We start from the raw sequence: 13823 nt of genomic DNA on the forward strand, positions 1-13823 counted from the left end.
CACACACACACACACACACACACACAGAGAGAGAAAGAGATTAGTGTGGGTGAGGTGCAATTTAAAAACAAAGCCTCCCTCGAAAGCCTCCCTCCTTTATTAAAGAATAACAGTGGAATTGTAGTGTAGTTGTGTTAGTTTAAGACATTGTTTTTCCATCTACTCCTTCGATGCAGAAATAGCAGTGTCAGCCTCCATAATCCCACATTAGATGACAGAAATTAGATGTCACGTCTGCTTACGTCCAGCAGCAGCCGCACTACCTCCGTCTTGCCGTAGAGGGCGGCCTCGTGCAGAGACGTCCCTGCTTTGGTGGCCCGGTTGATGTCGATGCCAGCTTTCAGCAGCAACCTGTTCAATGGAGAGAAAAAAGTAAGAAATGACTTCCTTTTAAATTCAACAAGCAGCGTGTTGTGTTTTAGAAGAATAGTGAAAGCAGTAGAAATGCAGAACTCGGTACACTTTAGAATCTGTTGATTTATCGCAAGCAATATTGTTATCACGATATTCAACAATGTTTTCGCCTATTTCCCTCATACCAGCCCTAAACTGTCCTACACACTACAGCACTGTTAAACACTGTACCCTGGACTGTTTGAACTGTTCTTAAATGTTTCTTTTATGGTTTTATATATTTTAGTCTATGTAATCTTATGTACTTCTGTATGATGGTTGTCTTTCCCTGTTGCCCTGTAAGTGGCTGGTAGAGAACAGTCTTTTCATTTTCTTTGTGTAGGTAACTACATAAGGAACTATGGCAAATAAATGATAAACAATTTGATCTGTCAAACAAGTTACATCAAACTAAATAAAACTGAATTGTAATCATCCTCACCACTTACAGGCTGAATACCCCCCCCACGGAGCGTGAGGACAGTGTGTGACTTGTGTAAATGACTGAGGCCGCTAAACGCCGTCTGCTACCTCACACTGTATGAGCGAGTATTAGAGCCACGAAAAACAAACATGTTATAATATTACATCATTCTCTTGATTTCTCAAAATTATAACTTTACTCTCATATTATGACTTTTTCTTGTAAAATTACAGATTTCTTTGAAAAAAAGTCAATATCGTAAGATAAATTTGACAAGAAAAATCACTTCCTGTATTTCACACATCAAAGCTGAAGGACTGTGCTCACCCGTTTATTACAACAGGGCATTAAAATAAACCAAAATTAAAAACACCTTTATATGACTTACAACTTATTCTTGAAGTATTACAATTCTATTGTAAATGTATTCATTTTTATGAGAAAAGAGCCATCATGTAGTAAGAATACAACTGTAAACCACAAACCATGGAACATCACTTCCTTCCATTAACCCGTACTGCTCCCACCTGTTTAATACAGTATTGAAATAAACTTATTGGAACCTAACAAGTGGAACTATTGTGGACATATTACTATTTCTTGTGAAATTACAACAGAAAAAAAGTCTTAAAAAAGTCAATATTACAAGTAAGCAAGTCGTAGAGGGCAACACAATAGAGAATCAAAATAAACACCTTGTAAGATTATAAGAAGTTTGATCTAAATATTGTAATACAGCGGCCCTGACACTGAGACTGAATGCTTTCCCGGACTACCACAGAAATATGTTCACATCAGTTTGACCTTACTAGTGACTTGTGAAACGTGGTTTCTGCTGACAAACTAACTTGGCATGAAGAGATCACACAAGTCAGGACAGGAGGAATATCAAACACCCAAGTTTGATGAAAAAAGCAGCCTGAAGCCAAGCTACTGTAGCTGCACCGTCCTCTCCTCAGCAGCAACACTTTCATCTTGCTATGAAACCTTGAGATAGTTTCCCCCAGTGTGTGGCCCACCGGGCCTAAATTGCCCCCTACCTATTCTCGCATTGCCAGACTTTCCTCCACAGTGCTGCAAAGGAGGGTCTGGTTAGTCCACATAGCATTCCTGGATAGGGGAAAAACCTGCTCTGGTTTATCAGCATTTCTTTAAACCAATCACAATCATCTTGGGCGGGACTAAGCTCCGGACAGAGCCCAGTGCCTCTGCTAAATAGTCTCAGGAAGGAAGTTGTTCTGGTGGAACATGTGTACGTTCAGAAGTAGTTTTAGTCGTCAGCAGAAATCTCGATTGGACAGATAGTCTAGCTAGCTGTCTGGATTTACCCTGCAGAGATTGAGGACCAGGTAACCATAGTCCTCAGATTGGACGATAGTCTAGCTACTGTCTGGATTTACCCTGCAGAGATCTGAGGACCAGGTAACCATAGTCCTCAGATTGGACAGATAGTCTAGCTAGCTGTCTGGATTTACCCTGCAGAGATCTGAGGCCCAGGTTACCTAGTCCTCAATTGGACAGATAGTCTAGCTAGCTGTCTGATTTACCCGGCAGAGATCTGAGGACCAGTAACCATAGTCCTCAGATTGGACAGATAGTCTAGCTAGCTGTCTGGATTTACCCTGCAGAGGCCTGAGGCCCAGGTAACCATAGTCCTCAGAAATCAGCCGCAGGTTAGAGCGCCAACACAGAGAAAGTGTGTGTAATTGGCGAGAGGGGTTTAGACCTCGCCCTCAAGAAAAGGAGTTTCATTTTTCCCCTCTCAATACGGATTGCGATACCGAGTGTCAATCTTAAACCAGCATGTTAAAAATACAAAGATTTAATGTTTTAGCTAAGGCTTGGGTTAAACTATTTGTGAAACTTGAACAAACTCAGAGAATAAATGTCATCAAACTTTCTTTTATTATCCAGTTTGACAGTAAGTGAAAAGAAAATGACTACTTGAAAGTAGATTTTCTTTGGGGCTAAATTATGTGCTGTCAGATCAGGGCATAAACTCCAGTACTTACCGATACCAGCCTTTAAGGCAGTAACATTTCTACTTGTGCTACTACTGGGACAATTACTAGCACTGCTATTACCATTAGCACTGCTACTATTATACTGCACTAAGACTACACAGAAACATACATGTGTCAGGCCCTAACCCACAGCTGCAGGGGCCAAACATTTCCCCTCAGGTAGCTCCAGAAAGCCAAACTAGTAACACTCTCCATAACAGAAACAACACACTCAACTGTAGTGATACTTAATCCCAGTGAAACACTTTCCCCATACCTAAAAGTGTGCTTTTTCTGCCAGCATATCTGCGTAAATATGTATGTGTTAAGCCAAGTAACTCCACCCTGCCTCTCAGACATGCTGCTAGCGATTATCAGATCTCTTTTGCAATACCCTCACCATCCTCCTCTCTCCTCCTCCTCCTCAACTGGAAAGTTGAACAGTCGACATGGAGGAGAAAAGATGAGCTTTCAACACAAACAGGAATAAGAAAAGTGACTGCATTAGCACACAAGTTTATTCAGAGTTTACTCAGCAGAATTTGGCTGTGATCTCCCACTAAGGGATTTATGTCTCTTCAAAGACTGCCACACTACAGCAGAAGTCTTATAGCACCTACTCTTTGTATAGCTGGAGAAGCTTTCTGGCTCTGGTGAGAACTAAAGCTCAAACATTTGCACTCAGACAACCAGGAGATAAGTTCATTCCAGGGAAGATGGAAAGACTTTGTTATATATATGATATACAATAACAAAATTATGTATACTCTCTAGTTATGTAGGAAAACAACTGTAATAAGTATTAATTGAGATAAAAGAAGAGGTCTCTGATTGTGAAAATTCATAAAGAAATTTGATCCGGAGGAGACTCCATGCGGAGGACCTTGCCATAGCATGTTTATACTTAATGTTTATAAGTGGACTGCCTATCTGCAGGCCAGAGATGGAGAAGTTGAGACTTATAGCAGACATTCAGCTCAGGGTTTCCCCCAGAAAAGTCTTTTATCTTTTTATTTTGTTTGTCTTTATACCGATGGCCAGTCCCAGACTGATGGCAGCATTAATGTAGAGCCAAATAGTCTCTGTGATAACAGAATCATGAATGGAATTGCAAAATTGATAATTAAAAAGGTATTTTTCACAGGGCCCTACACATTAAGTCAGTGCTAAAAGCTATCTGGAGATTTGAAAATATGACTAAGTCTAAGTTTCCAACCAAGCCGCCCCACTGTAACTGTAACATCTTAAACATACAGTACATACAAAAATGATTCCCAGTGGCCAGGGCTAGTCTGTATCCACGACGTTCCACTTCCGGGATTGTTTAGGTATTGGTGTTTCTGTGTTGGCGTTCAAACCTCTGGTGGATTTCTGAGGACCATGTTACCTGGTCCACAGATCTCTGCAGGTTAAATCCAGACAGCTAGCTAGACTATCTGTCCAATCTGAGGACTATGGTTACCTGGTCCTCAGGTCTCTGCAGGGTAAATCCAGACAGCTAGCTAGACTATCTGCCCAATCAGTTTTTTCTGCTGATGACTAAAACTACTTCTGAACGTACACATGTTCCACCAAAACAACTTCCTTCCTGAGACTATTTAGCAGAGGCACCAGGGCTCCGTCCGGAGTTTAGACCCGCCCAAGATGATTGTGATTGATTTACAGAAATGCCAATAACCCAGAGCATGATTTTCTCCCATCCAGGAATGCTATGTGGACTAGCCAGACCCTCCTCCCCAGCGCTGTGGGGGAAGGTCAGGACATGGCGGACTATGGTAAAGCAGCCAGTAGCAGTAGCAGTGGGTGAAGATGAGAGGGTAGAAATAGACACGTGATAGAACAACAGCACATTTCAAACACTGCTCCTCACAGTGATCTTACTTGATGATGTCTTTGTGTCCATTCCTGGCAGCCAGGTGGAGGGGGGTGGTGGATGGAGGGTCCAGGCTGTCGTGCCCCCCCTCCCCTTCTAACAGCGCCGCCACCATGTTACTGCTCAGAAGTAACTGAGCCACCTGAGGAGAAAATCAAAGACACCAAAATGCAGATGAAGTGTGAGCTGTGACAACCGATGAGTGGCAGAATCAGGGCAAGAATTACAGCATTAGCAATACTTAAAGAAGCATGCAGAGCCCTGCTAGCTGAGGTTGGGTGGTAAAAATATATTGATTGAAATAATATACGTATTTGGTACCTTATAGTGTATATAGGGTCAAGCTAGTACAGAGAGGCTTATCAACTACTCAGCAGCTGTCTAAAGATACCACAGCCTCCACACACACAAAGTCTGTGTGTCACAAAAACAGCCCAGAGCCTTCTATTCTCTCACAGCTAAACTCCACACTCAGACCAGACGAGGGAACATTAACAGGAATAGGAAGTGTGTGTGTGTGTGTGTGTGTGTGTGTGTGTGTGTGTGTGTGTGTGTGTGTGTGTGTGTGTGTGCGTGTGCGTGTGCCTAATTCTGAATTACAGGGCCAGCTATACATCTTACAGCCAGGCTAATCCACTGATGTGACAGAGAAACAGTAAAACACACTGCAGTGTGCAATCCCTTTAACATTACAGTGTGCGTGTGTCCAAAAAGAGCCACTGAAGCCTATTTTCCTTTCGCTCAAACAGGCTTAATTTAGATGGGTCACTTTATCTAAGCCATGGTTCATGTTTGACATTGGCCCCATCCCTTTCCAAAAAGGAGAAAATGGGCCAAATGGGCTGTTTTTTGACATGCAAATAAGATAAATAAATGACTACATGAATAAAGCAAGTAACTACTGAGGAGATTTGGATTTAGATTTAGTCTCTCAATGCAAAGATCCACCAATGAATTCCCCAAATGGCCCTCAGGATGAACTCTAATAACTTTTCATCTAACATCAACAGTTGAGTTGGGCATTGTTTGGATTTTAAGTATTCTGATTACAATTCAGATTCTTCCTCTCGATTCCGATTCTTTGAGGAGTGGAGTTAAAACCAGTAACCTGCTTATTTCACAGATAAAAGGAAAGTTTTATTTTTGATTTACAGTGTTACAAGGCTTTTTCAATGTAAAAACGCCACACTAGAGCACTGCTTACTGTGCTCCATGGCTGCGACACAACAAGCACCTGGCCGCCACGGAAACCAAAACTTGCACATGTTAAATTTGGAACCGATGATCAATTTAAAACCAGATCTTCCAAATGATTCCGATCCTAATCATCAGTTTAAAGTTGTCTAATACTTCGGTCCATCATCACATTTTGAACAGAGTGGATGTCATTTCCTGTATCTTGTGCCTTTAAAACAGCTGGTTTGATACTTTTAAATCTGACTAAAATGAAGAATGCATTCTGTGTTTTTACCCAGAGGAAGTGGACGGCCCCAGATCACATATTTGAAGATATTACAAAAGCAAAAAAAAAGTGACTCCAGACTCAAAAAATTAAATTGAAATTGATTCAAAACCATAGTTAATTATAACCTCTCACTGTTTCTTTTACTGTATTTTAATCTCTTTATGCATGCATGCATTGCATGTTAACCTCTTGATCCTGAGAGCCCGGGTATCGGGGCCAACCCGCGGTGTAGTCAAGAACAATCGTTTTTCATAATCGTTTATTTATAGACGACATGAATGTGTTTGGAAAACAATATATCTTCAGCTTTCAGAATCCATAAAATAATTCTATATTGTCCAAATTATGTTTTATTATGAAGTATTTAAACAATAAAGTTGTAAAAAAATCTAATTGCGATTTGTTAGACCAATCTTGCAATTACGATTGGTATGAATCTTCCTGCCCTCCAGTGAGTAACAGCGCTGTAACAAATCAGACTGAAGTGCAAACTGTGTCTCCATGGCTCTACCACTTTAAAACATTGAGCTAACTCAAAGCCTCGTTTGTGAAGCGTTCCTGTTCCGCTTCCCGACCGCTAACCCGATACTGCACCTAAACCCTCTCAAACAAAACTACCCTGTTCATTTACTACCACGAGACAACTTTACTGCTAATTTCTGTAAGTAATAAGTCTGAAATAGTGTATGCAAGGTTTTATACATGTGCAAGCCCCTTGGCTTAGAATACTAGTCCTGATATTTTTGCACAGATGTAACTCAATGGTCAAAAATAACAACAGATCATTATTCATAGATATACCCACCCACCCACCCACACCCACACACCCACCTTCAGTCTGCCAAACTCGCAGGTCAGATCTAGAGGAGTCTTCTTGGCCTTGTTCATCAGGCAGGGATTTGACTGGTGCTGCAGCAACATCTCAGACTGAGAGACAGGGAGAAAGGATAAGGTAAGTGATATCACCTCATGTTTTATGCACACTCACTCACATGCCACTCATCCCGACACATTCTCTGTGTGTGTTGACGTTTTGTCTTTGAACAGAAGAGGGGAACACATGATCGCTCGACTGTGGCAATACTGTGTTTAGGACTGTGTTGGATGATGTTGTACTAAAGAGGTCAGGCCTCCATACGGGTTATATGACAGGCCGAGGTGTGTGTGTGTGTCCATGATATGTGTATCTATCGCTAAAGAGCCAAGCAGATGAGGCTGGAGGAAAGGAATGTATGCGTTCACTGCTTTTAGACTCTTGTGTCATGGCATTAATGGTATGACTGGTTTCGTTGGGAGACAATACAGACTGAGAGACAAAGGGGGTCGATTTCACTGGCAGGACTGGTAATCCCTTGGAGCTTTGCCTTTGGCGGCTGAGGTGTGTGTGTTTGTGTGTGTGGTGTGTGTGTGTGTGGTGTGGTGTGTGTGTGTGTGTGTGTGTGTGTGTGTGTGGTGGTGTGTACGTGTACTCACCACCTCGTAGTGTCCATACTGAGCAGAGAGATGTAAGGGCATCTGTCCATCATGTGAAGTAGAGTTGACTGAAGCTCCGGCTCTCAGCAACAATAAGACGGAGTCTGCTTTCCCCTGCCAGGCTGCGTAGTGGAGTGGACGCATGCCTAGAGGCGAAGACATGAGGGACGGATGGCACCCGTGAGACGGGAAGGTAAAGCCAGTGAGATGTGCATTAAAGACCCACTACTGAGAACATAACCTTGATGTCATCAGGGGGTGATGTCACCAGGGGGGCCTGCCAGGGTTAACCAAGCAGGATAAGTCTTTCAAAAGGAATGATCAAGTTGCGTTATGGGAAGTGTTGACACATTACCACCTCTAATATATTAGCAAACAATTCAAAGAATCCAGTCCAATATTCACTCTGTAATAAAACACTCTGCAGCGCTGAGTAACACCTTTTTACATTTCACATAGTCATCCATTGTCCATTGGATATAAAAAAAAAAAAGTACTGAATGGTGCAGCTTTAAAAATACATATTCAGAATGTAGGTGGGTTGTCAGATGACTAAACACCTTCTCTCTTGATGAAGTGGTTATAGGAGTTACAGTTACCTCACTCGGATAAGGCCTAACGGGGGGGGGGGGGGGGGGAGAGCACAGGCGCTACATTCCAAAGGTTAATGTTTTCTTTTATGAAAGAGTATGACTATCTTCAGGCGTTAGTCTTTATTTCAAGGTAGACAGCTTGCCCCCATTGTTAGTCTGGGGTACTTCCTTTTTTTTTGTTCCAAATGATCAAACTTGACTATTTAATTTGATCATCTCTATTCATCAAACTTCAGTTCCTCGTCTATACAACAGCCAACACAAAATGTCTTTTGATGATTGATGATGATGATGATGATGATGATGATGATGATGATGATGATGATAGGTACCGTGAGACAGTGGCGCCGGCAGGAATCTGTTTTATGGTACGCACAAGAACCACCCGCTGACACTGTGGTTGCGTCGGAAATCAGCTGTTCTTCTAATATTTAATGTGTATGAAAGTGTGCTCCTAGCATACTTTTACCTTTTCCCTGCCTTGATATGCATTAATGCTTTAGAACACCAGACACTGGCTCCCCGGACTGAGCACCCTGACTGGCCAACCTGACAACAGTCCAGAGTGTGCTATGGATGCTACGTGATGCTGCGGTGTGTGTTCCACTTAGAATGCAGGGGACCCTGGATTCTGACAGTGACAAGGTGTCAGGAAGGGCGGTATGAGGTAAGGAGGTAAACTCAACCTGCAAAACCGTCCTTCAGAAATCTAGCTGACCTCAGAGACACATGGGTGTGAGCACTACACCACTTGGCTCAGATGCCCCTCCGCACGGATTCTACTACATTTGTTCCGCTGGGAGGCTGCAGATCTTAGCTGCAGCACTGCTGTCACTGCATGGCAGACAAACTTCAAAGTGAATCCTATTTATTCATATGGGTCAAACTTATTTTCAGCTGAGTGTCGGAGAGCTGTTGAGGAAGTTTTCAGGCTGAATTTGACCCCAACTGCCTTCCCAAACGGGGACTTTTTTGTTGCTCAGTTCTAGGTTTGTCTGATGGCATTGGTTCAGGTGGTAAAGCTGTTCTGATATCACGTTACCGTTGATGTCCTTGATATCCACCGTGGCCTGGGCCTCCAGCAGAAGAGACAGCAGCTCTGGAGTGCCCGTCAGAGCGGCATGGTGCAGCGCCGAGAAGCTGGGGGGGTTGAGAGAGCAGGAGGGGGGAGAGACAGGGAGATGAGAAGGGTTATAAATCATACTGATGACTTTACAGCAGGTGAGCCCTTTTCAAAACTCCAGACTGAGGTGTGTGTGTGTGTGTGTGTGTGTGTGTTTCAGAGATGAAATGTGTGTGTTTGTCTCCTGGTGTCTGTCAGCTTGCTGTATATTTCACAGAAGCAGAAATTAAAAGCATTTATTCTTGACGACAAGCTTGTGCTGAGGGCGATGCAGTGAGCGTTCCAGGAGGTGACACTCAGAGGCACACCCCCCACATGTGGGGGTGAAACAACAACAACAACAACAACCACAGTGCAGAGGGCTGCAGGTGATCTCACACACCCTCAGGTGGTCCTATTGCAAATAAACCGCCTAGATACATTTGGAAAGAGAACATAAGGCTGTTACAGTGTTACACTGGGGGCGTGACCCATAAGAGACACAAATTAAAACTATTCTCAGTGGCAGGGATGCAAACCCCCCCAACGACCGGGATCCTACTGACCCAGAGCAGCTTGCTGTCTGAGGTCAGTGTGTTTTAAAGGTAATGTAAATTATTTAATTGAGTTTCCTTTTAGAAAAATGCTCTGAGTGAATCTTAGTTCCCTCTGGTATACAGTTACGTAGTGTTTATGTCTAGGGCTTTGTTGTGAAAGGTATGAACAGAAGGATCCGATATGCGCTGCGTTTGTCAAGGTTGAATGGAGTAATAAAGTTTGCCGTTCGGACTAGGAAGTCTCTGTTGTAATCCTCATAAGTAAACAACGTGACTTTACTGGAGGAGCAAAAGCTCAGAAAAAAACCTTGATCCAGAAAAAAATGTAATCACTTTTTTGTATGAAAGTACAAACAAATACATTGGTTTGAGAAAACACATTGATGTGTAAATTTATCGCACAAAAAAAACAAAAAAACAGCCCTACTACTGACCAATCATCTCTCTAGAAAAACTGAGGCATCATCATACAGTCCCTACAAAGTGACAAGTAAAATCAGCACAAAGCGAACGTCTGCTTCCTTCTTACTTTCCACTCAGGACTACACCTATCACATAGGCCTGTGACAATTATTACATAATAGTCTAATCCTTGTTTATTTTTCGTATTTGTGGTTTCTTTGTTAGTTGCTAACATTAGCTAAGGTCTCAAGGGGTAGGACTGTTAGTCACTGTTAGTACTTGTTAATTTTATTTAGATATTCCAAATTTGAAAAAAAAAAAAAAGAGTGATTATTGGTCAGACTGTTGACCAATGCTATGCTAGAGGCGGTGGTCACTTGTTGCCATAGCAACTCCAAACATCCTGGGCTGCATCATCATCACCACCCCCCACCTTTTTTTCAGAGGACTAATATTCTATATCAATTTTATGTTCATTTAAAGATGTTTTATGATAAAAAAGAGGCGTGGTTTACTTCATAAGCTGTGTACCTGAGTTATTAAATTATGTGGGTCACATGACAGTGATTTAAAGATGTACCCTGGGATTCATCTTTTTAAACTGGACTGAAAGAGACTATTATATTGTTAATTGCAATTATTTCTGAAACAATTAATTGTATAGCAAAATTTACAGCATTATACCACAAGTTGCCTCCTGTCAAAATGCTTTAGCTTGACTTACAGAAATATAGTTAGCATAAGACTGACATGTGGCGACAAATGTCAGAGCACATGGAAGGTTGGGCCCGCTGAGTGTCAGGATCTGGCTGATAGAGACTCAGTTGTTTTGTTTGGCAGCCTGTAAATCTTAGTTCTGGGTTCTTTACCCTGTTGGTAGTGCATCCCACCATTTTTCTTTTGTTTTCTAGCAGACAGAATTGGGAAGGAGGCCCCTTCACTTAATACAAGTCAATGGAGGGCGATGCATTGTTCTCCCCTCTGGTGTGGGCGGGACTTAAATCTGCTCTGTCGGAGTATGAATTAGAATTGGTGAGTTTCAGGTGTGTTTTGTTTTTTCACTTTGCCAGGCTAGCTTTTACCCCTATTTCCAGGCTTTATGCTAAGCTAAGCTAACCACATCCCATCTGTATTGACTGTGTATTTAATTAGTTGATGCACTCTGTGAGGCTTGACAAGCTAGACGCGTTTAGACGTCAGTCTGTGTTGATAAGAAATCTGAGGGATCTCCAGACTGTGAAGCGGCTTATCTTGTTAGTGTCACGCACACACACACACGCGCACTAACACACGCGCACGTTTGTTTATCCAGCCATCTAGTCTTCTACCAGACCATACCTTGTCCATATCCTGAGTCACTTACAAACACTTTCTACATAGACACACACACACACACACACAGTCGCTATCTCTCTGTTGACTCAGTGACAAGCGAATGTTTGCTGACCTTCCCCTCCCCACAGGTAACCTCCTTCCTCTAACACACACACACACACACACACACACACACACACACACACACACACACACACACACACACACACACACACACACACACACACACACACACACACACACACACACAACACACACACAATTTTAACACCCCTATTGTGAATGACCTCCCACGCGCTATGTTGACCATGCATGTAGACACATGAGCAGGCCTCAGTCATCACACACACTGCGTGTAGGCCAACGCATAAACACACATGCAGCAGCTTGCAGAAGTTAAAGTTGTCATCAGAATACTTGTAGTTTAAAATTACATACTAAAAAAAATATTTTAAAATTGAGTACAAAAAAAACACTGGCATAGATTGAATAGGCTCAACACATTGTTTTTCTTAATTTATTCCATTGAGACAACTTTTTCTTGAACCATTTGGCTAGACTGAGTATCTTATAAAAAGCATTGGCGGAATCGAGCAAAGAATCTTTGTCTAATAGTAACTTGAACACAAGGGGAAAGTCTGAAACCTTAGCGGATGCTGTGCCGGAGAAGCAATGTGGCTCCCTTAAATCACAATCTGATGAACTTCAACAGATAGGAAAGGGAACGGAGGAGAAATTAGGAGCTATTCAAACGCTTGGTGGCCATAACAGAGTACAGGGCAAGTGACGGTCTGATGTTGCTGAGCTAGCTTGAGGAGATTCATCTTCTGTATTACTGGCCTAGCAGGAAGACTGTAAGGGTCCAAAGCTCAAATTCCTCATGTAACCACTCCCGAAGTGTTGTTTTTTTAATACGAGGGCCCAGCTGGAGCCGGTCCCACACTGATGGCAGCATTAATGTAGAGCCCAGTAGTTTCTGTGATGACAGCATCATGGACAGAATGGTGAAATTGAGAATTTAAAAAGCTATAAGACAGACTCCACAGGGCCCTACATATTAAGTCAGTGCTAAAAGCAAACTGGAGATTTGAAAATATGACTACGTCTAAGTTTTCAACTGAGCTGCCCCACTGTAACTAGTTTAAAAGAAGCATTAAAAATGTTTTCCCCAGTGGCTTAGGCCTGGTGGGCCAACAGGCTTCCAATACACTAGGGAAAAAAACTTGATTTCAATATTCTCCGTTACACCACCCGCCAAAACCTCCTTTCGGTTTTAAGGAAGACCCCTCTCCCCCTCCATGATCACAGCAGATATACAGTTAAATGCGGCCAGCTGTCCCTCAAGCTATGGACCCGAGCCAAAGGTGTGGAGGTGATCTATCTTCTGAAAGACTTTTCAGTCTCTGGAAGAGGACAAAGAATTCTTCACCTCCCTACCAGCTGTGCCGGCTACACCAATGGCGGAGATGGGGCTCCGGAGCCTGGCCGTGCGTCTGATGTCAGAGTTCTGTCTGTTAGAGCTGGCTTAAAGGGAATATTTTTTGTAGGACATTTACACTGCTTTACAGTGACGGGGATCTCCTCTGCAGCATTGCATTATTCTGGTAGACTATCTGTATTTGGCCTGAAGTTGTTTTCAAGTTTAATCTACCTGGTGCCACGTTTATGTTTAATTAGCAGCTCAGATCAGCTCTCGGGCATGTGGTGTCCCATGGCAACAGCCTTTGCCCGTTAAGCAACTTTATCAATTGTTGGGGAAAAACAGGTGTCCGCACTGTATTAGCGCTTCAGTATGGAGACGTGACTGCCCAGACCTACTGGCAGGGTGTTTGTCAAGCATAAAGGAGGCCACCCTGACCACAAACACATTCCCTTTAGCTAGAATCATAAAACATTTCAAAACTCTAAACTGATGATAAGACAGATGTCCAGTTTATGCACTATTAAGGATGGTGGCACTTTTCATCACATAATGTGGGACTGTCCACCAAGTTCTGTATCTAGAAGTCTATCAATCTTTAATTTGACAAAAAAAACTACGTTGGATTCAGAAATCCCAGATTTTTCAGTAGCAGTAGCTAAACCCCCACCTCTAACAGCAATAGTCTAAATCACAGCTCAGCAACCGTTACTAGCTTGACAGACGACAGGATTTCTCCACATGCCGATGTGTGTGTGTGTGTGTGTGTGTGTGTGTGTGTGT

At 42.6% G+C, this 13823-nt stretch overlaps 1 protein-coding gene across 4 annotated transcripts in view; it reads right to left on the reverse strand.

Annotated features, from left to right (window-relative positions):
* Positions 1–13823, reverse strand: part of LOC116705622 (caskin-2) — a 73654-nt gene that overhangs the window by 31986 nt on the left and 27845 nt on the right. For all 4 annotated transcript variants that reach the window (XM_032541943.1, XM_032541942.1, XM_032541940.1 and 1 more), the window contains 5 exons: positions 9267–9365; positions 7632–7777; positions 6990–7085; positions 4702–4835; positions 243–351 (listed from right to left, as the gene is read on the reverse strand). In XM_032541943.1, coding sequence (XP_032397834.1) covers positions 243–351; positions 4702–4835; positions 6990–7085; positions 7632–7777; positions 9267–9365 — 584 coding nt within the window. The remainder of the gene's footprint in view (positions 1–242; positions 352–4701; positions 4836–6989; positions 7086–7631; positions 7778–9266; positions 9366–13823) is intronic.

Source organism: Etheostoma spectabile, chromosome 17 (genome assembly GCF_008692095.1).
Source record: "Etheostoma spectabile isolate EspeVRDwgs_2016 chromosome 17, UIUC_Espe_1.0, whole genome shotgun sequence".
Classification (NCBI taxonomy): Eukaryota; Metazoa; Chordata; class Actinopteri; order Perciformes; family Percidae; genus Etheostoma; species Etheostoma spectabile.